We start from the raw sequence: 23,130 nt of genomic DNA on the forward strand, positions 1-23,130 counted from the left end.
GAAACCTGGGAAATCAGTCCTTCCACAAAGATTTCCACTGAAAATCTGCATCTTTCTTTCTTTTCATATGATTCCAGTCTATCAGTAACTGTTACTGCCAACAGGTGTTCTTGGAATACTGAGGTAGTTATGATATTAAATATTGGTTGTTCCATTAAATTCATTGAATCCTCCTCCCCACTCCTCCCCATTTTCAATGATATTAGTGACAATTTATGTAATTTGTCACAAATATCAGTGAAAATCGCATTAGCAATGCAGTCAAAATAATTCTGCACTTTTCGGTCTAAATGCAAATCCATCCCCTTGAATTTGTCCAAGAGTAGATCCAACAAACGTTTTTGGTGAGAATGAGGGCACTTTAAAAGTTTACCAAGCTTTGAAAGCACAGCCTGAATTAATGTCTCTAACCATCTTTCAAAGTCTGTTTTTTCAGGTGGCTCACAGTCTACAGAAGATCTGTGATGCTGTATCTTTTTATATGACTCCGTTTGACTTACGTTTGTTAATGGTGGGATGCTGGCTTCATGTTCAACACAGGATTTCTGCTGCTGGGGATCTGGAATTGGATTGTTTTCTGGTTTTGCAGCACTGTGTTGGTCAGCATTTTGACAGCTTTCTTCTGTGTTAGCTGTTTCTTGGCTGTTAGCATCTATATTCTGTGCTGTATCAAACTCCTGCTCAGCAGAATCGTCCAAAAATTTCACACGTGACAAAACCGTTTTGCCAGTAGTGGTGTGGACAGAACAGTTTTCATGTACAGGGGACTTCTGGGAAGACCTCAGTGGTGATACTGCTACTGACTGTGCACACAGGTCCATTACGTCCTCTACAAAACCTACAAGCCGCTTAGCGGTGAAGCAATCCGGATAGCCTGAGATAAGCTCTCCCCACTGCTTGATCGAAAAACTACTGAACAAGTTATTCAAGAGGGATACCAAAGCATGTACTGTAGAATTATCCCCATTGGTCTGAACTGTTTCATCATTTGTCATTGTGTTACAGTTCGAGCTTGCCATTTCACTTTTTTGTTTTTTATGTCTAAAATGTTGTTTTGTGTTAAACTCCGTGTTTGAACGTTTAAAGCGCTGCTGTCCCGCTGTGTGAATGCGTTTCAACTGAACAGCCAGGTCTATATATAAGGTCGGTTTAAGGTTTCTTTGTAACGTCAGGTGACGTTTCTTTGTAACGTCACCTGACGTTTCTTTGTAACGTCACCAGTCAAAGGACTGGCCCGCCCCGTCATAACGAAAGGGGCGGGACAAATCTGTTGCTTAGCAACTGAAAAAAAGGCACACCGCGCTGAATGCTACATCCGGCCTGCGACGGTACACCGCCTCCGCACCACCGTTTAAACATGAAGTGTGGATGTTAGAAGATCCCAAATATGGTGAGCTACTGGGAAATTACTCACGTTTTTGTTCTTGAGAGTGAGCGATAATAAGCGACATTTTATTGAGAAATTACAGTAGTCTGTCTACAAAAACTACAAAAATGACCTAAATAAGACAGAAGTACACATTCATTTTTATCGTTTTGTCAACAACAGGGCGCATGAGGTTTGTTCAGTATTTGTTGTGTCTACAAGGCTCAGGCGCCCCCATGAAGTGTCTTATTTGTATAGTTGAAAGCATTATAAAGGAACGCAAAACTAAATTACATATAATTATAATTCTTGGCACTTTCTGGTGTGTGTGAGTTAGTGTTTCTCTTTTATGATTTGTGGGTCCAGCATCAAATTCAGAATCCTTCCCATCACACATGAGGTCTTGAATAATCATCTTATTTTAAAGACCTTGTAGTTTGATAGTTTGCTCTCAGACTGTGGGCTTCCTTGTGGTTTTTAGGATATTTAGAAGTAGAAGGGGATCATCCTTCTGTGGAACCAGCTCCCAGTTTGAATGCAGGAGACGGACACTATCTCTACTTTTAAGATTAAGTTTCAAAGTTACCTTTTTGCCAACGCATATAGCTAGGGCTGAATCAGGTGACCATGAATCCTCCCTTAGTTACCCTGGGACTACCCTGCTGGGGGATTCCCACCATGTGTTTATACACCTCTCTGCATTCAATAATTAGTTCTTGTTCATCTCTGGCTCTCGTCCACAGTGTGTCTTTTGTCCCCTTTTTCGTCTCCTCATCCCCAAAGGGTCGCAGCGGGCTGCCCCTCTCTGACCGTGGTTCTGCCAGAGGGTGCTTCCTGTTAAAAGTGAGTTGTTCCTTCCCACTGTATTGAGGTTTTTTCTTTTTAATTGTAGACTTTCTACCTTACAATCTATACCACCTCGAGGAGACTGTTGTTGTGATTCAGCTCTGCATAAATACAATTAAATCGAATTAAGTGGGTTCAGCTGTTTTGTGAAATAAATGTGAGTGACATGGTAAGTAATAGCCTGCATGTAACTCATGGTAAGAAGAGCAATATCGCCCCCTCCTGGTTCAACCTTTTTTTCTTTGCAGTAATCTTTCCAATAATAATACATATGCACTAACCTCATGCTTGCTGTTAACAATAGCCTAAAGACACAAAATCAAGTTTAGTTTTTTCCTTAAGTTTATGTTTTTTTTTTATATGGTTGGCATTTATTTTGTTTCTTTTTAATAATTAAATTGATTCTATTGATTGTTTGCCAAGCACTGAGGTCTCTGCTTAGACTGTGCTACTGGGATCACTGATTTAAAAATGAGGCAAAAGCACCAAAGTTGTGCTCAAAAATAGTACAGTGAGCTACAACCTGTTGCTGTAGTAATTCTAACACACTTATTGTTTTTAAATACATACATGTTTAGTTCTTTTAAACCTAATTATATATATTTTTTGCAAAAGTGTCACCTAAACACCCAAATATACGTAATTCAAAACTTACTTTAATTATTACCCATTTGGCTGGTAACATGGACCCAGTCTGATGGATAGTTACTGAACAGATAGTCTTTTCTTTAAAGGCTGCATTCAGAGCAAATCATTGTAAAAACAAGACAAGTAATAACTATAATACTGAACTACAATAGAGAGAAAATCCAGTAAATATAATTATATTATGTAAAAAATATACAAATATTTACCTCTAATTTAAAAAGACATTACAAGGGTACTAGTTTCATTTTAATCTCAACATAATCTAAATTGACACTAAATCAGTTTAAATATTACAGCTGAAGGTGATTTTAATAAATGTACTGCTGCTTGACTTTGTTTTACTACTGCAGTATAATTTATCATGTACAAAAGCTCCAAATGTTGTTTCTCTGACTTAATGTTCTGATGACGTTTGTGTTACTTTGCAGGAAATAGTCAGGACCCAGATGAACCTGTGCTGGAATTCAGTGTGGGTGAGTAATATGAGCATTTATGAAGGCTGTCCATGACCTGTAATTAAATTTAGCGTCATTAGTGCCACTCATTGCAAGTGACAGTGCACATGCTTTCAGCATGGAGTCTGCTCTTATGGTAGCAAAATAAATTCAGAAAATCTCCATCAAAAAGCAGCTCAGCAGCAGAAATATATATGGTCAGCTGGTTGTGAGTTAATGAGCATGTGAAATCAGTGTGAACATTTTGAAACAACAACTCTCCAACCTCGTAATTGTAAGACTGCCTGTGCAGCCACAGGAGCCTTCAGAGAGTCTTCCTGCTTGTCTCTTGGGTTGATTTGCTCGTGTTTTCTCACCCAGTCAATGACTGTAAAAGGGCTGGACTAATTGGAGGCAGGTGTAATTGATTGCACTGATATGCTAGTCTACTTATAGCCCACATTACAAACACTGCTGTGTTATTTTGTCTCTCAGTGCAGGTATGTAATGTGACAAAACCTCTAATGATCTGATATGTTTGGGATGGATGGGCTGTGAATTATATAGTGAATTGTCTTATTTTGTCGCTCTGTGCAGGCTTTCTACTTACAGGGTGGTGGGTCTCAGAGGACAATTGCTACCCCTGTTGAAGTGAACAACGTGTGGAGTGCAACTGGCTTTGTGGCATAGCTGGCTCTGGCCTTGGACTGTGTGTTTTTACTTTGTACCTAAATGGGACACTGGACTTTTAACTACTATTCATTGTGTTTATAAATAAAATTTTAGAATTTTATTGACTGTCATCTTTTTGCCCACGGTGGAGACGGTTGGTCAGACCTAGAATCTGTGTGCGTGTGTGTGTCTGTGTGTGTCATCAGCAGGGTTTTGCATAAAAGAGTGTGAGCAGGTCAAAAGGTCAATTCATTTATTGTAGTTTTATGGCAGCACCCTCTAGTGGCCTTGAAGCAAACAGTCTCCTAACTAAGCCATGGCATCTCTGGTCTCTCCTACTTTTGTGTGCTCTGCTGGAGGAGCAGCATTGGATCTAGTGATACTGAGTAAGCTGATTAGGACAGGCCTGGAGAAATGTGGTTTGCATGAAGTATCAGGAAAAAAACAACCTTGTATTGTAAAATAATAATACACGAATAATAAATACTTTTCATGACATTCAGATTTCTGGACTCACGAGTTCATAGAACATTAATGTTACGAAACATTGAGAAGTCTTAAAACTACATTGTATACTTATTATTTACTTTAATCAGATTTGACTGGTATTTTTAAACATTACGTTTTTGTTCCTTCAACTATTGTATTTAAGCTTATGACTCACTCACAGTATGTTTATATAACTGCCTAAAAAACGGTGAGGATGTGGCCGCAGTGGCTGAGAAGCAAGAACTTTGCTTTGTCTTTTTTTTTTTTTTTTTTTTTTTTTTTTTTTTTTTAAATTGGGAAGCATAAATGAACATACCAGAAAACCCTGCACGAAGGAGCCATATTTGTTTTTTGTGTGTGCATAAGATGAAGCTTTAGTATTATTACACATATGATAAGGATGTTAGCATGCAACACACAAACTCAAGTGGTGTTGCCAAGATAGTTGCTGACTGGCAAGAAACTTCTAGAAGAAATCTGGTGACAGTCCAAAGCACAAATGAACATGTTTAATACTCGTGCAAGACCCTGTGGGAAGGTGCCAGATTGCTGTATTTTGTGTGAATCAGGAAAAGTGCACGGTGATGACTAAAGCTTATAAAACATCTCTCTCCTTATGTGTGCATATATGAGAAAGAAAATTCTGCCAAAGCAACTTTAGCTTCTTGCAAGCATCAGTACACAAAGGATGCTAACACAAAGCTAGCCAAGAACCAAGAGTGATTTTAAAGTTGAACGTATGCCGACCCCAGCAGCCAAAGGGAGCTCCGGGGAGAGCTTCTTGGGGTCCAGTGATGTGTCCTGAAGAGACGACATGAGCTCTCCCTCCTGTAGGCCCACCCCAGCAGTAGGTGCTGTCTGTCTCATTCCGAGTTAACTGCTACTCCTCTACATCTAAACGAGCCAGTTGAGGAGGTTCAGGCATCTGACAAGGGTGCCTCTTGAATGCCTCCTGGGTGAGATGTTCCAGGCATGTCCCACCAGGACAGACAGGACACACCCAGGACATGTTGGGGAGATCACAGCACTCAGCAGAGAATGCCTCAGTGTCCCCCAAATAATGGAGGAGCTGGCTCGGGAGAGTAAGGTCTGGGTCTTCTCTGCTTATGCTACTGCCACCGAAACTGGACACCAGATAAGCTCAGAAAAATGAACAACCTGTTTAAATAAAGGTTAATTTAAAAAAAAATGTTTGTCATTAGCTAGTCTGTGTACATGTACTTCTTCTCCAGTGTTGAAAATGTTAAACTCACAACCTGCACATTTTCTGGTTGCATCATCAAATAAATACCCCCAAAAGTAGTCTGAGTACTTTTACACTGGTTTTATGCTGCGATATTTTCAAAGTCTTTCACTGAACACATTCAGTCACACATTGTTCATAATTTATTGGAAGTTTATTGTTTAATGTCCTGTCTAAATAACTTCAGTCACCATTTGTATTCATTAATGAATAACTGACTTCCAATATTAAAAGAAATAGAAACTGTTGTGCTGTTGTTCACGTAGAAGGGCCTGCTGCTGGATGTCCAGACTTTGTGCGTCAGCAGGAGGGTCAGGGTACAGGGTTCGAACCTCCTCATGAGATGTCGTATCTGCTGGATAAAAGCAAGCTACATCACATCAGGGATTGTCCTAGAGCTGCCCTACAGTAACAATCAACTGACTAATATATGAAATACTTGCAGTAGCACAATAATAAACACAAAGCAAAAAAGTGTTTAGTGAAGATAAAAAAACCTCATCAAAGTTTTAGTTTGGATAAAGGGAGACAGAGCACCAATCTAAACAAGTCTAAACCATCTGGCACCTCCACACTTGTAAGAACAGCATGACCAAAGTGATTGTAGGAGGAAACAACCTTGACTTCCTTTACATAGCTTAGTACTGAGAATAAAAGAAAAGCATGATTAGAATTATTTGTGCTTCTTCTTCTTTCGGCTGCTCCCTTTAGAGGTCGCTACAGTGGATCATCCGCCTCCATCTCTCTATTTCTAGCATCCTCCTCAGTCACACCAACCCCCTGCATGTCCACCTTCACTACATCCACAAATCCTTTCTGTGGTTGTCTGAAAACATCATCCACGGAGACTCTTGCCTGATCTCATCTGTCAGCCTCTCCATCACCAGTGCAAACAAGAAGGGGCTCAGAGCCTCTCTCTGATGTAATCTCAACCCATCACATACTTCTCTGCCCCTCAGGACTTTCTTATGCAGCACCACAGTTACTCTCTTCGCACCTTATCATAGCCTTCACTCCTACCCTCTCTATGCCTCCCGTCTCCATCCTCTTCAGAGTTGCCTCACTTCCTTCTCTAATTCAATTTTCGTCCAAAGTACTCCTTCTCCCTTCTCAACACACTTTCTTCACATTAGCACATTTCCATCTCTATACTTGGTTACTCTCTTCCAGCACAATTTATGTGCCTTGCCATTCATTAAAAATCATTTTCTCCTTAGTGTCCAGCCTCACATACAACTCACTACAAGCCTTTTCCTGTGCCAGTGACACCGCTCTCTTTGCTGTGCACCTAGCCTTTTAGTACTCCTTCCTTCAGCTCCCTGACTATCCCACTCTTTCTTTGCCAGTCTCTTCCTTGAATACATTCCTGAATCTGTTATTATTTGTGCAATGAAAATTAAATCAAGAAAGATTTTGCTTTTACAGTCTCACTGCAGGTTGATACATTATAAGCACGCCTGTGGTTCACATAAGCATTAAAAGCTTGTATTACTCCCTGATGTTTTGCCTGTTAGCATGTGCAGCAGCTGGAGAAGGACTCCTAGCTGAAGACAGGACAGCTTCTCGATGTGCAGATTGGTCGTCTTCTACGAAGAAGCAAAGGAGAAAAACCCCAAATTAAACAGAACAACTACTTCTAATAACAAACAGACGTCTCTCTAAAACCGTGGCAGCAGTTCACCATGTCAAATGCTTTCTTGTCGTGCACAGTGACTATAACAATCAGCCCCACTGGCTGCACTGTCCTGCAGTGACATAAGTTAATTCAGCATTGCTATAAAACAATGAGGCTATTACGTTTGACCTGTACTTGCAGAATACATTCCAAAGCTTTTGTTTCCTAAAGCATTCGTCCTTCTTTGTGAGCAGTTTGTGACAAAAGAAAAGCCCAGAAACAGGCACCAGTTCAAAGGCATTTCTCAGATGATTTGCTGTAAACTTGAATACAAGCACAGATGAATAAATGTCTTGTAAAACATTGTACTGAATACATTCTTCACTACGAATATCAAATTAAGATCACACGTTAACAGCCCAGAGTTAGTATCGTGTCTTTGCCTCACCACATCTGGGGGTTAACTGGGTTAAATTCAACATAGCAGCGTCTCTAAATGACTGATTCTAAGCCTGGCACAAAAGATAGAAATCCTTGTTGTTCTGGCATCTTATGCCTGCACACATTACCCTGCTGTTCAGTGGTGCCTGACTGCAATACCTGTTTACCAGATTGTAGTGGGTCTCGTGTGAATCTGTGCAACCCATCTGAACCTCCAGTTGTCACCGCTCTTTCCTCAGACACCAACGTAAGGCTGACAGCAAACTGAACACTTCCTGTTGATCATCTGAAGCACGACAGGGGACTGAAGGCAGGGCAGGGATCAGGAAAATAAAGGTTTATAATTTGCACAAATCTTACCCTGCTGGCTGGGAATTTCATTGGGTGGTGGGTGGTTTGGTGCTGACACTGAGCAATTCTGTGAATGCATTTTTATTTATTTATAGAGTTGTCATACAGGGCAAAATGTGAAAAAATTTGCAGTCTTTGCAATGAGTTACTCAGAGTTCTAGACGAGCGCTGGCTAAAAACAGAGGAGGGCCTAGATGGCGCAAGATTTGCCAGCTTTTTCTGCAAGGTTGGGATGGGCGGAGAGGGCTGCCTCTGCAGGACGACAACTAGATTCTTTCTTTGTCATTCTTTGACAACGACACAGCGAGCTGAAGCACTCCTGTCTTTTCAGGCTTACTGTACCTCATAATTCAACCGTGAGTTAAATCAAACCAGTCGTCGTCTGATTTTTGTTATGTTTAAAAACTATAGTGTCACCGTCTGCCTGAGAAATATTCTGCTACAAGTGGGCTTTGGTATTGTTTTTCTCTCCTTTTCTCTCCCTCTATCGCCTGGGCGGAGGCCATTGTGGGCTCCCGCCTTTGGCCTACATACCTGGGAGATGGTGAACACCTGCGTCTCATTAACCGGCCTCTACTTACGGGAAGAAGTTAGACTGCTCTTTGCTGTATTGTTGCTTGACTCATGTTAGTGAAGTCCTGGCTAGGACACTAGTAATCTAGTTCTCTTGGATTTTGAATCTTGTGCTAACACGTCGTTTCCCTGTGTACAGACACCCTGGACCTGCCCTTGTTCCTTACAGAAATTCTGGTACGAGAGAGGAGTGAGAGACTGGTGAGACGCCAAGAGAGACAGAAGGAGAGTGAGTGTGTTCCCCCTGCTTTTCCCTGCAGATTCCCTGGAGACCTGATCCCTGCACCCTTGTCTATAGCACTTTGACACTGTCGCACATTTAACTTGGTCTAACACAGGGCCATATAGGTTTTTCCCCTCTTAATAATAAACAACTTCATTTAGGAATTGCATTTTGTGTTCATTTGTGTCATCTTTGTTTAATATTTAAATGTATTCATCAATTTCAGAGAAAGCTCACATACTCAATACCAACAAGAAGAAAGAACTACAAATGACTAAAGTTGCAGTGAGGAAGTGAGATCTGACTAATGACAGGAAGTAAAAAGAGTCATCAGTTCAGAGACTGTGACAGTTGAGATCGACAACAAGAAAGACGTGAGGCAGAGAAGCACGATGGATGAATTCAGATGGATTCAAATGTTTTTATCTCTGATGCTGATGATTCTGATTCCAGGTAAGGATACAGGAAACATTTTATTAGCAACAAAACTAAATATTATCAGTATTACTATGGTCAATAAACTTTACAGTAAATAAGAAAGCTGAGCATGTACTGTTGTTTTAGGGAAATATGGGACATGTTTACAGACCCGAGTCTAAAATCTTCGCTCTGATTGTAAAACTGCTGCATTCTAATTTATCTTTCATATTTCTCATCAATCTTCTCAACAGTATCTGAAACTGAAATATCCATTTTTATGAAAGTTGGAGATGACGTCACTCTGCCTTGTCTAAATGTGATAGATGAGCAGAATAACTGTGACAGTACTGAGTGGACATTTGTTTCAAGACACAAAACAACAGTAGAGCTGATCACACTTGGACAGACAAAGTCAAATCAGACAGACTGAGTGTTACAGCGAACTGTTCTCTGGTTATTAAGAAGCTCACATTTGAGGAAGTTGGTCTTTATTCATGCCTACAGTACAAATTAGGAGAAATACAAACTCTAAACGCTCTGGTTCATCTGTCTCAGGTTAATCTTTTTATTATTAGTCATTGGGAAGCACCTACAAAGAAATCCGTCACAATGAGAACCTGTTCTAACCATTTGATTTTGTGACCAAAGGTGCTGGTGTAATGACTTGTAATTGTGACAGCCCTGACACTTTGATATAAGTACTTGCTTTTGATGAATATATTATCTGTTTTGATTAAGGGACTTGCTTTTGAAGCATTGACTACTTATTTTGAGCAACTGACTTTTCTTTTTGATGAGGTGACTCACTTTTGCGAGTTATCCACCATGTTTTGCAGTTTGCACCAATTGTTTTGAGAAGAGCCTTAGTAGTGGTGCAGAGATCAATTCTGTTGTGAGAAATGCACCAAAGCAACTGAGAAAAACTGTAAACTGCTCTGTGGTGACATATGGACAGTGTCATCACACCGTGAATTGGCTGATTAAACGTCAAGATATGAACAAAGATGACAAAGAAATACTGACCTCACAGACTGACTGCTCCACTACTGTGACCCGTTGGAAGTCTCACTATATCTATCCATCAAGATATGAGAAAATGAAGTGTGACGTGACTGATGCTAACACAGGAAGTGTGCAGCTGTTTACCTTTAGCTGTCAGACCTCAGATGAGGAAACAGGTGAGCTCACGATCAGCTGTTTAAAACAACTAAAAATAGCTAAAATATTAATTAGATGTATTTCAGGTGTTTGGGCAAAATAGCTTTTGTTGTGTTTATAATTTTGGGGCGATCGTGGCTCAAGAGTTGGCAGTTTGTCTTGTAATCGGAAGGTTGCCGGTTTGAGCCCCGGCTCCGACAGTCTCGGTCGTTGTGTCCTTGGGCAAGACACTTCACCTGTTGCCTACTGGTGGTGGTCAGAGGGCCCGGTGGCGCCAGTGTCCGGCAGCCTCGCCTCTGTCAGCTTGTGGGGATAGGTTAATTGATTAATCCAAAGTGCCCATAGGTGTGAATGTGAGCACGAATGATGTCTTTGTGTGTTGGCCCTGCGACAGACTGGCGACCTGTCCAGGGTGTACCCCGCCTCTCGCCCTATGACAGCTGGGAGAGGCTCCAGCACCCCCCGCGACCCTAAGAAGGATAAGTGGAAGCGAACGGATGGATGGATGGATGGAAGGGGAGACCTTGGCAGTAGAATAATGGTAACATTTAACAATTTCAACCTAACACTCAAAAACACAAAAGAAAAGAAAACTAAGAACTAATGGAAAGAATATAACTGAAACCACAGGTAATAATAAACACAATGCCAATTTATTTGTCTCACAATCTGATACATTTGGTTTTGGGTTTTTTGCTTGTTTTTCACAGGTACATTATGATAAAGATGATGTTTCAATAAAGTATGAAAGCACTGGAGGCTCTGGTGTTTCTGTCAGATACCACTGATCCACAACATCAGCTCAGCAGAAAAAAACTGCTGTTGTATTATCAGTATAATCTTATCTAGTTTAATAGATTTAATCCTATTGTTACGGCTCTGGCCATCTTTTGAATCACAGTGGCTGGATTTTGCTGGCAGCTGCTGATTGGTTCCATCATCAAGTGGCTGTTTTAAAAATCCTCTCCAGCAGTCTCCCCAGCAGTAGCTGACAGCAGCAGCAGGCCCGTCCTTGGCCTCCAAACCATCTATGACAGATCTGGGTGTGTGATTTCAGAGAACTGCCAAGTTTTGTATTTAGTGTGTTGATACTTTGACTTTTAACTAAGCACTGAAGCAGAAAGAGAGAACTGCCTTATTATTTTCTATCATTTTTTTCCCTTGTTTATTCAATTAGCGAGTTGGGGGTAGCGCTCGGCTTTTGTTTGTTTTAGATTTCTAAATGACCGTTATGGGTTTTGTAGCATGAGTTTATTGACCGTTAAATACCATTAAATCTGTATCAGTTTCTTCCTTCTTATTGCTTACAATAATGTCATCTGGAGATAAAATGTTTTTCTATTCATTTGTTATCTGCCCACAACTAGTTTTGCTCTAAATGAATGCCTGGCTCATTAGGTGTTTGTCTGGTCTCTAGATTTATTTGTCTTTTTTCATTTCCTATTTTATTTTGGTTAGTTTTCTTTCATTTCTTGGTAGCTTTACTAACACCTTTGCCAACTCTGCCGTGATTGCCTTGAGCTGGGTGTATTTACCTTCACCGGTTTCTGCCTCCCAATTTGTGTCTTGTCTTCCCTTTGCCCTTTTTAGTTTACTGCCTTTGCTGTGATAGTTTCCCTAACTAATCTTATCTTCCTTGCGTCAAGCTGGATTTTGATTTTGGGTGTCCTGTTTTTACTGTTCTTATTTTGTATTTAGCCAAAAGAAAAAAATCCACTGTGTAACTTGAATAATACCGACAGGCCTGTGACTGAAACACTGGTTATCACAAATAAGGTGTTCGTGATATATTTGTTGAATTTAATTTGCTGAACTCTAGGGTTTTAAACACTAGAACATATTGATGAGCATATTAATATATTATATATAACATATTAATGAGCATACTTATTTACCAATTTCACAGATTATTGTTAAATGCTACTGCTGATAACCCCTGAACCACAGCCTCTATTCTCACCACTTACCGTTTTCTGTCAGAAACCAAGAGTGTCGCTACGAACCCAAAACATTTGGGGGCCTTACCTTCCCTTAATTTTTTTATATTTTCACTTGTAACAGCAGATTCTTAAAAAAACAGTAAAATGAGCACACCACATTGTAACGAACACACTTCCTCTCGACCTCATCAGGGGGAAATTACTTAAGATTAACGGTGAGGAACTGTTGGGTTTCACTCCAATAGCATTATCTGCTATATTTCCTGTACCTGCAGTTGTAAAATCAATTCATCAATTCATTGAGTCTGACACATTAACTGTCATGCACCTTCTGATTTAAAATATTTAAAAAAGGGGAGCTGCATTATTCCAAAAAATATCTCACATTCGACTTCTTTATTCATTATTTTTTTTTCAATGTCAAACACATCAATGTCACAAATCAACTGTGAGAATGACAAAAATATGAACCTGCCAAGTCTTCATATAAATTTCCTTTAGAAAAAATGTTTCAGAAAAGCTGATTTACTCCAGCTGTGTAACATTATCATCAACATAAATGAGAGACGACTAAAAATTGCTAAATTTGTGGTGAAACATGACAAATGACAGGAAGTACAAACCGTCCTGAAGGGTCATCAGTTCAGAGACTGTGACAGTTGAGACTGAGAACAAGAACGAAGTGAGACAGAGAAGCAGAATGGATGAATTCAGATGGATTCAAATGTTTTTATGTCTGATGCTGATGATTCAGATTGTAGGTAAGGATAGAGGAAACATTTTTATAGCAGTGAAATAATAATCGTATCAATATTATTACAATCACTTACCAATAACATGAATAAGACAGCTGAGCATGATCTGCTGTTTCAGGGAAGCATGTTTATAAAGTTGTTTCTAAATTGATTTTCACTCTTATTGTAAAAAGTGCTGTATTCTAATGTTTTTTTATTGGTTTTCTTCAATGAAGATTGTTGATGACGTCATTCAGCCTCGTCTAAATGTGATGACCAGAATAACTGTGATGGTACTAAATGTTTTTTTATTTCAAGAAACTAACAGCACAGCTGATCAACCTTCGACAGATCGATGAAAAGGCCACAACTAAACCAGACAGATTGATTATTGAGGTGAAATGTTCTCTCTCTGTTATAAAGTATTACCCTATTTACTGAGCAGGATACAACACAGTGAAGTGTGAGGTGACTGATACAGACACAGGAAGAGTGCAGCCATTTACCTTCAGCCCTCAGCCCTCAGGTGAGGAAACAGGTGAGCTCACGATCAACTGTTTAAGATGACCTCAAATATTAGTTTGATAGATTTTACATTTTTAAGATCTTTTTTTCATTAACAACTTGTGAAATAATGACACACTTTTTGGTTTGGTTTTGTCATTTATTCAGCTGAAGCAAACACAACAAAGGAACCAGCGAGAAAAACTGAAAGCAGCACAAAATCAGAACCAAACACAATCAGCAATCCTTCAAAATCACGTAAGATTATGATGATTAAGCAGGAAAAACACGTTTTCTTTTAGAGTTTTAAGGAGAGTTCATACTTTAGTTTACATCTTTTTTCCTAATGAATATTATTTACATTTTGATGACAGAAAATCACTTACCTATCCTATAGGAAACATAAGATGTAACATTTGATATGATGGTGTGGTTTTGGCAGGAAACATTGTTCACTTGAGTATCATGGCTGTTAAATGGTGTGAAACGTTTTTCAAACATTAACATGCAAAAATGTTTCAAATTTGTTTTGTCTGCTTTATCGCAGCTATTTCGTGGTACATCAATGGAGCTATTGGTTTGGTCGCACTGCTGATAACAGCTGTGTGTCTCATCATAAGGAAAAGAATGAAAGGTGAGAACATTTACAGATACAACATTTGTAAGTTGTTCTATGAATGTTAGAGTTGACTGTTTTTGTCTTTCCAGGAAACAAAATGCAGAAGAATGAAAATCCTGTGAGTTTTGAAACATATAATTAAATATTCCTATATCTGCCACTAAAAAGACAATTAAATAAACCGCTCATCTTTGAGGGAGTGTTAACAAGAACTAAACTGCCTTCATAGAAATGCTTTTCCACCAGATGTAACCGCACTATTGTCTGTTTTTCAGGGACTGAGTTCAAACCCTGCAGAGACTCAAACCAATCAGAACTCGGTGAGATCACCCACTACACCTAGAGTTAAAAACACTTCTTCTTATTCTCTAAAAAATTGTAAATGCATGACACTAACTGAAAAAGCATCCAAAAGATAAGAAAGTTAGGCCAAAAATAAAATCAGTAGACCACACCATGAATCGTAAAACCTGAAGTAAGAGGTCAAAACACAAATGCAATATCTTGAGACACCATTTCTGAGAAATTAAAGTGATGAATGAAGAGTTGTTTATGTTGCATTACAGTGAGACATATTTTCAAGGATAGCTGTTGGCAAAGTAGGATCCAAGTGCAGAACTCAAATCCATGTTAAACTTAAAAAGCAGCTTTATTGCTGACCTTAGCAGGCCAAAATGCAAAACACAAAATAATTCAGGCAACACTAAAAATCTGGAAGTCACAAACTAGCCTCTAAGGAACATAGAACATAACAAAGAACAGAAGCAAACTGGGGCTTTAAATACACATGAGGAGATTAGGCCATAGTGGAGACTAGGAACTCAGTTGTACGGTGGCCCTGAGAGGCCACTGCAACTTAAGAAAACACCAGCAATAAGAAAAATGCTGCAAAAGCACACAAAACACAACAAAAAGAGGAAAAACGACAACGGATATAGGAAAAAACAGATTTCCAAAAGCACAACGTGTTTCTGGGGAGACAATAACCCGACGGACCAGTTGCAGGAACCAAAATATGCTAAGAATTGCGCTGGGAGACACTTAAAAGAAGTGGAGGATTTATCGGTTTTGTGAGGAAAGAAAAGATGAGTGGTATATGTGTTAGCCTAACTATTAGCCTAAAAATCCATCCTCAGTATTATATGAATCATGATAAAACACACCTAGCATGTTTTGCGTCCCTGCAACTGGTCCGTCGGGTTATTGTCTCCCCAGAAACACTTCCCTTTGCTTTTGGAAATCTGTTTTTTCCTATTTCTGTTTTCGTTTTTCCTATTTACGTTTTTTTTCCTATGTCTGTTACCATTTTTCTTATTTCTATTTTGTTTTGTGTGTTTTGCAGTGTTTTTTTTTATTGGTAAATGGACTGATTCTTATATAGCAATTTTCTACTCTCCCAGTGCTTTGACTACTGTAGGGGCACTGTAGGGGTGGCTGTAGCTCAGGTGGCAGAGCAGGTCAGCCACTAATCAGAAGGACGGTGGTTCAATCCCAGGCTGCCTCCTGGCTGCATGCCAAATATCCTTGGGCAAGATACTAACCCCATGTTTGCCTACTGGTGGTGGTCAGAGGGCCCGGTGGCGCCAGTGTCCGGCAGCCTCGCCTCTGTCAGTGCGCCCCAGGGCAGCTGTGGCTACAATGTAGCTTGCCATCGCCAGTGTGTGAATGGGTGAATGACTGAATGTAGTGTGAAGCGCTTTGGGGTCCTTAGGGACTAGAAAAGCGCTATACAAATGCAGGCCATTTAAACAACATGCCTCATTCACCCATTCATACAAGCACTTCTAAAGGTATAGGTCAATTGAAAAATCTAAATTGCCCATAGGTGTGAATGCAGGAGTGAATGTGAGCGCGAATGGTTGTCTGTCTCTGTGTGTTGGCCCTGCGACAGACTGGCGACCTGTCCAGGGTGAACCCCACCTCTCGCCTTATGACAGCTGGGATAGGCTCCAGCACCCCCGCGACACTAAAAAGGATAAGTGGATGGATGGATATTACTGAGGAGTCAGCATGTTTTTCTCTTCATTGTTTAGGTGGATCCTGAAGTTTCCTATGTCACCATCAGCAACACCTAGAAAACCAAGATAAGGTGTTTTGTTTAGTGATATGTTTGTTTGTTTGTTATTATTTTATCTATATATCAGACAGCTTTTTTCAGATTCGTGTTGATGATGAAATGATGCAGTGACTTCTGCTCTACTGTCAATTTTAAAATAACATAGTTCAAGCTGTTGAAAAAAAAGAATTTGCATTTAATGGAAAGACAATTCTTGAATATTGTTTATGGGTCCAACAGATTTAAAGAAACACCAGTTTTTGGGACAGTGCCCAGCTACATTATAATACACTTATTTTTCCTTTTTTTAAATGAAAATATAATTGGTACCAGGAGTTCTTTGCTATGGATATGAGCAGTTGCTCTAAGAGAAGGCTGGATAGAAAACATACAGCTAAAACTATTGCTATTGCTAGACTATTGAACAGCACACAGGATTCAGTGCCATGGTCATAGAGTTTTGAGTTGTATTTGAGTTTCAAATTTGTGTTCTGAAGATCTTCCTTAGCTTCTATTTTTATTATTTATTACCTGTTTTTACTGTTCATCTTATTTTGAATTTTTCCTCTGTCAAAAGAAAAGAAATCCAAAGTACTGAAAGGAATCTATGCTCTTTATTTTGTTCTCATTTTTATGATGATGGGTAGGTTGACAGTTGAGGTCAGGCAGGAGTCTCTGGTCTATTATGTTTGTGGACAACATTAAGAAACAGGTGAAAGACGGCCTGTAGCGGTGGAGGAGTGTTCTGGAGAGAAGTTGTGTGAATGAGAGGGAGACAGGTTTAACAGAGATGCTTCAGGGAGTAGAGGTAATATAGGTGGAGAAATTCAAATACCTGAGGTCAATGAGCCAAAGCAACATTTATGATGTTATTATCATTGTGTAACCACATCATTTCTTTAGGGATTAATACATTTTTCTGATTCGCTGACACGCTGTTGTTATTTTAATCTGATAGAAGATGTGTATTCAAGTCTTAATCCTCTCTTATAATATGACTGTTGTTAAATGCCTTTAATGCCTTTATAGTTTGTGTAAGTGAAATATGTGCAGTGTCAAAAGTCCAGTATGAGTTTTATAACATGTCTTTCATGATGATTAAATAGAATCTGAATCAATATCTTGAATATTCTTTTTTATAGTAATGTAATCTGGAAAATATGCATTTCTATTAATTTGGTGAAATTCTATTTTTGCAGAACAAATTTTAAACTCTCACAGTTTATGTCTGAGCACTTTTTTGTGTATTATTCCTTTTGTCCGCCAGAGGTCCTCAGTTTTCCAGTATTTGCACAGTCACCTGTTAGAGACTTAGAGACTTAGACTTAGAGCTTTTTATTGTCATTGTGCAGTTTCTTGCACAGCGAAATTGGGTAGCTGAACCACAAAGGTGCTAAAGTAAGAAGAGAAACCAATATACAACGAAGGCGGAAAATAAATAAATAATTAAATAAATAGAATAAAATAAAAAACAGTGTATATGTATACATATGTGAGTGGAACTATATACATGGTGTATGTGTAGGAAACATTGAAACAGACTGGGACCAAAATAATTGCACATGAGCCAAAAATATTGCACAGAACATGGAAAGACTGAGATATTGCACATAGATGATCAACAGCAGTGTCAGGGTGGATGTGTTGGGGAAGTCTTTACACACTCTTAGTTTGCATTAAGAGTTCTGACAGCCCACGGGAAAAAGTTGTTCTTTAGTCTGTTGGTTTTGCACCTGATGGATCTGAGCCTTTTTCCAGAGGGCAGGATGTTGAAGAGGTGGTGGTTAGGATGGAGGTGGTCCTTTATAATTGCCCTGGCTCTGGAGAGACATCTTGAGCTGGCAATTAAGTCCAGGGAGGGGAGTGGACAGCCGATCACCTTCTCTGCAGTTCTGATGACCCTCTGTAGTCTCTTCTTGTCAGCTGTTGTGCAACCAGCGTACCACACAGGGATGGCGTGCACCAGCACACTCTCTATAGTGGCACGGTAGAAGGACACTAGGAGGTCAGTCTGCAGCCTGTTCCATCTCAGCACCCTCAAGAAATGGAGGCGCTGCTGGGCTTTCTTCACTAGAGCTGATGTGTTTGTGGACTGTGTGATTCTTACTCTGAATCTGAATAAGTACGCGGGACCACTGTGTGCGGTAAGACCATCTCTTTTCTTCCTGTATTACCATCTACCGGCATGCATTGCCAGTGCGTAACACGTAATTACACAATCAAACAGTGAACACATACTGCCCATACAACAAATGTACCAGAGACAATTATGAATACACCACATCTCCCCTTTTAAACAAAAACAGAATATTCCTTTTCTCAGGACAGAACTTCTCTTTTTCAAAGCCATACAAGAACATCTGGCAAACAATCTGCATTACATTTTTAACCTTTTGTTTTTGTTTTCTTGTTCTTTTCTTTTCTTAACAACTCTTTTTAGCTTTATTTTACTGTGCTCTACAAAACCCTTATAACACAGTTACATAACAACAACCTTTCTTTTTTTTCTTACAGATCTAACTTTTTAGGTTTAACTATTGGCCTCCCTGACTTGGTTCTGACCACATCAGTGTTAACAGGTGTAGCAGGGATCACACTGGGTGTTTGAGGCTTCTGCAACACAGGCACATTAGCAGGTTCATGCACAGGTGAACTTAAAGGAATCAAATGCACACGATTACGCCTCACAGTCCCTTGTGGTAACTCCACTGTGTATGATCGGGGTGTAGAGTGATTTTGGATAACAGTGCCTGTAGTTTTGACATCAGTCACCCAAACTTGCTCTCCTGGGGACAGGCTGCATAAAGGTTTTGCGTGGTGGCGCCTGTTGAAGTTTGCCATGTCCATCATCCTCTTCTCCCTTTCCTTTCGAGCGAGCAGTGCGTTGTCCGGCAGTGTGGGCTCCAGCTGCGATGGAAGCATCGGCAGTGTGGTTCGCAGACGTCTGCCCATTAAAAGCTCTGCAGGGCTGTATCCGGACTGCAGTGGTGTAGCTCTATAGGCAAGAAGAGCTAGATAAGGATCAGCTGCTTTTTTCAGAAGATTTTTTACAGTCTGCACAGCACGTTCTGCTTCTCCATTACTTTGCGGAAACTTGGGACTGCTTGTGATGTGTTTGAAGCCGTATGCTGCTGCAAAGTCTGTAAAGATTTGACCTGAATACTGTGGCCCATTATCAGACATGAGGACCTCTGGGATGCCGTGACGGGCAAAGAAAGATTTCAGGTGAGTAATGACGTCGTTTGATTTTGTCCTGTTTAACAAAGCAATCTCAACAAATCTAGAGTGATAGTCAACAGCGAGAAGGTAAGTTTTCCCTCCCAGCTCGAAAAGATCTGTGCCCACTCTCTGCCATGGGTGGGCAGGGTATTCTGTTGGCATGAGTGGCTCACTGTTATTGTGTCTTTCTTGAATACACGTTTTGCACTTGAGCACCATCTCAGAGATTTGTTGACTCAGCCCGGGCCACCACACTGTTTGGCGTGCACGAGCTTTACATTTTACAACACCTTGATGTCCTTCGTGTAGTTTTTCCAGCACCTCGTTTCTCATTGCTGAAGGAATGACAAGCCGTGTGTCTTTTAACAAAAGGCCGTCTTCAACAGTGAGCGTGGCTCGGTCAGGCCAGTAATTTCGCAGTAAAGGCTCTTGTTTTGCATGTTCTGGCCAGCCTTCGGTGCACATGTCCATGACGCGAGCACACACACTGTCGCTTTTCAGTTGTTCCTTCAGTGTTTGCATATATGATGAACTGACAGGCATGTTTGCTACAATACTGTCGACATATATGTCTGTGCTTTCCATTAGCTCTTTGTCTGACAGGTTCATTGGTTTTTTCAGAGGTGAGCAGGACAAAGTATCTGCTGTCCAGAGCGATTTCCCTGGGGCGTACTGCACAGTGTACGAGTAACGCATGAGTCTCATTCTGAATCGCTGGATCCTGGGTGGCAAGAGATCCAGAGCTTGTCCTCCCAGTAAGGAAACGAGAGGTTTGTGGTCCGTTTCAAGACAAAAATGTTTACCAATCAGGAAATCACGAAAACGCTCACACGCCCATGTAGATGCCAGTGCCTCTTTTTCCACTTGTGCGTATCGTTGTTCTGTAGGAGAAAGGGACCTCGATGCATACGCCACTGGTCGCCAGCCTTCTTCCCACAGCTGCAAAAGAACACCTCCGAGACCATAGGATGAAGCATCTGCTGATACTTTGTTGGGGTCATACATTGCGAGCACTGGGGGTGAGGTCAGGGCATCTCGTAATGTTTTGAAAGCTCTCACTTGGTCAGTTCCCCAATACCATGCATTCTTTTTGGAAAGAAGATCTCGCAGGGCTTTGTCTTTTTCAGCTAAATGGGGGATGAACTTGCCCACTTGATTCACCATGCCCAGAAAACTGCGCAACTCTGACACATTAGTTGGCTCTGTCATTTCTGTAATTGCCTCCGTTTTCTTCGGGTCAGGACTGATTCCTGTATCCGCTATGATGTGACCCAAGAAAGCAACCTTGCTCTGGGAGAGCTCGCATTTTTCAACATTCAGCGTTATGCCTGCTTTTTCCAGTCTTTGCAGTGTAGCATGGAGACGGGAATCGTGCTCCTGATGGTTACGTCCCCACACCAACACATCGTCAATGTGACACACCACTCCTTCGAGACCCTCGATGACCTCCGCCATCATGCGCTGAAAGTGTTCGGGCGCTGAGTTGATCCCAAACGGTAGGCGGTTAAAGTGGAACCGCCCAAAGGGTGTGATGAAGGTGGTGAGTTTGGCAGACTCATCGGACAGGGGAATCTGCCAGAAGCCCATGTTGGCATCCAGTTTGCTAAACACTTTGGCTCCTGCGAGCATTCCGAGACTTTGTTCAACCGATGGCAGCACATATTTTTCCCTGCACACATACTCATTTAGTCCGGTAAAGTCTACGCAAAGTCTTAGCCTAGGGCTGTTTTTCTTTGGAACAACAACCATGCCGGCACACCAATCCGTTGGTTCCTCAACTCGGGTAATGACACCAAGCTCTTCCATTCGTTGGAGTTCCTCTTTTACCCTTCCCATCAGAGGCAGAGGAAGCCTTCGCGGAGTTTTGAGTGAGTACGGCATAGCATTCGGTTTGAGTTTAATGTGATAGGCCCGCTGCACTTTCCCTAGACCATTGCAAAGTTTAGGGTAAGTAGTCTTCAGAGTGTCCATTGAAACCGCGTCAACTCGCACCAGCAGGCCAAGAGCTGTAATGGCGGGCAGGCCTAGCAGTGGAGTGCTCAGGTTTCTTACAACATAGACCTTCTCTGTTGTCTGTTTCGCTCCGTAGTTGAGCTGTAGCTTTGTAAAACCTGCAACGTCCAGTGGTGTTTTTCCAGGGCCTAACAAAGGTTTTTCTGGCTGCTGGAGAACTGGTCTGTGTTCGTTAGCAAAAATCTTTGATAAGTCCGAGTCAGCTATTACAGTCACATCTGCTCCAGTATCCAGTTTGAAAGTGATTTTTGCATCTTTCACTTGTATGTTGGCTGTCCACGCCTGGCCGTCACTGGAAACTGAGCCTAGGAAGAAACCTTGCTCCTCTTCCTCCTCAATACTTTGCACTGTCTTGCTTTGTCTGCAGACTCGCTGGTAGTGACCTTTTTTTCCACATAAATGACATTTTGCATCATTTGCTGGGCACTCAGGTTTCGGATGTGGAGAGCCTCCGCACTTGTAGCATTTGTTACTTTGTCTCTTGCTATATTGCTGTTGTGTTTTGACAGTTTTATTTTTGAACATGTTGAACTTTGTTTTGTCGTGCTTTTGTATCACTCTGTCAACTGTTTTCGCATTTACATGCATTACATTTGTTTCACTTCTCAAAGCTGACTGTTGCTTTTGATTTCTTCTGACTGCCTGGCCATATTTATAGCTTTATCCAAGTCCAAGTCTTTTTCCATCTGTATGCGCTCAGACAGCCTCGTGTCGGCCAAGCCCACTACTATTCTGTCTCTTATCAGCTCATCGTGGAGCGGTCCGTAGTTACAGTGCTCTGCTAATGCATGCAAGGCAGTCACGAATGCATCAACAGTCTCATTCGGCTCTTGTTTGCGCATATTAAAACGTGCGCGCTCATAAACAACATTTTTCCTGACAATGAAAAAGTTGTGGAAGCTATCTCTCACTTTAGCATAGTCCCGTTGGTCTACATCACTTAACTTTAGTCCTCTCAGGACGTCATCCGCTTCGTCTCCCATACAATATATGAGAGTGTTCACTTGATTTTCCTCCGAGCTCGCAGACAGATTACTTGCCTGACGGAATCTCTCGAAGCGACGGACCCATCTTGTCCATTCGTGTGGTTTGGAAAAATCAAAGGGCTCCGGTGGTTGGATGCTAAACGTAGCGCTGGGAGTGCTAGCCGCGGTGCTAACTCCTGCCCTCGGACGATCGTCTACGTCGTCATTCGGCATTTTGTTTCCACCTTCCCCTTCTCCTCACACTCGGCAGATGTATGGAGTCTTACGAGTCACACAGCACTTCTGACACCATGTGTGATTCTTACTCTGAATCTGAATAAGTACGCGGGACCACTGTGTGCGGTAAGACCATCTCTTTTCTTCCTGTATTACCATCTACCGGCATGCATTGCCAGTGCGTAACACGTAATTACACAATCAAACAGTGAACACATACTGCCCATACAACAAATGTACCAGAGACAATTATGAATACACCACATGGACCAGGATAGGTCCTCGGATATGTGGGTGCCGAGGAACTTAAAGGAGGACACCCTCTCCACATAGTCACCTTTTATGGAGAGGGGAGGAGGGTCAG

General features: G+C 41.0%; 1 protein-coding gene and 1 long non-coding RNA gene across 6 annotated transcripts; both read left to right on the forward strand.

Moving 5' to 3' along the window:
* Nucleotides 1-1,195: 1,195 nt before the first annotated feature.
* On the forward strand, nt 1,196-4,087 carry LOC143412986 (uncharacterized). Its single transcript, XR_013093527.1, has 4 exons — nt 1,196-1,390; nt 2,110-2,209; nt 3,289-3,333; nt 3,892-4,087. It is a non-coding gene; the product is annotated as an uncharacterized LOC143412986 (long non-coding RNA).
* A 5,178-nt stretch (nt 4,088-9,265) lies between these two features.
* LOC112433213 (uncharacterized) lies at nt 9,266-17,450 on the forward strand. 5 transcript variants are annotated; one of them, XM_076874964.1, is made up of 7 exons: nt 12,537-13,180; nt 13,596-13,691; nt 13,826-13,915; nt 14,205-14,291; nt 14,366-14,394; nt 14,552-14,596; nt 16,310-17,450. In XM_076874964.1, the coding sequence occupies exons 1-7, from the start codon at nt 13,120-13,122 to the stop codon at nt 16,349-16,351; spliced, it is 450 nt and encodes a 149-aa protein (XP_076731079.1). In that variant the 5' UTR covers nt 12,537-13,119; the 3' UTR covers nt 16,352-17,450. The 5 variants fall into 5 exon arrangements, with proteins under 5 accessions (XP_076731076.1, XP_076731079.1, XP_076731075.1 ...); XM_076874961.1 differs by lacking the exon at nt 12,537-13,180 and adding an exon at nt 9,266-9,354 and having other exon boundaries at nt 13,599-13,691; nt 14,552-17,450; XM_076874960.1 differs by having other exon boundaries at nt 14,552-17,450.
* The last annotated feature ends 5,680 nt before the right edge of the window (nt 17,451-23,130 follow it).

This window comes from Maylandia zebra, linkage group LG16 (assembly GCF_041146795.1).
Source record: "Maylandia zebra isolate NMK-2024a linkage group LG16, Mzebra_GT3a, whole genome shotgun sequence".
In the NCBI taxonomy this organism is placed as follows: Eukaryota; Metazoa; Chordata; class Actinopteri; order Cichliformes; family Cichlidae; genus Maylandia; species Maylandia zebra.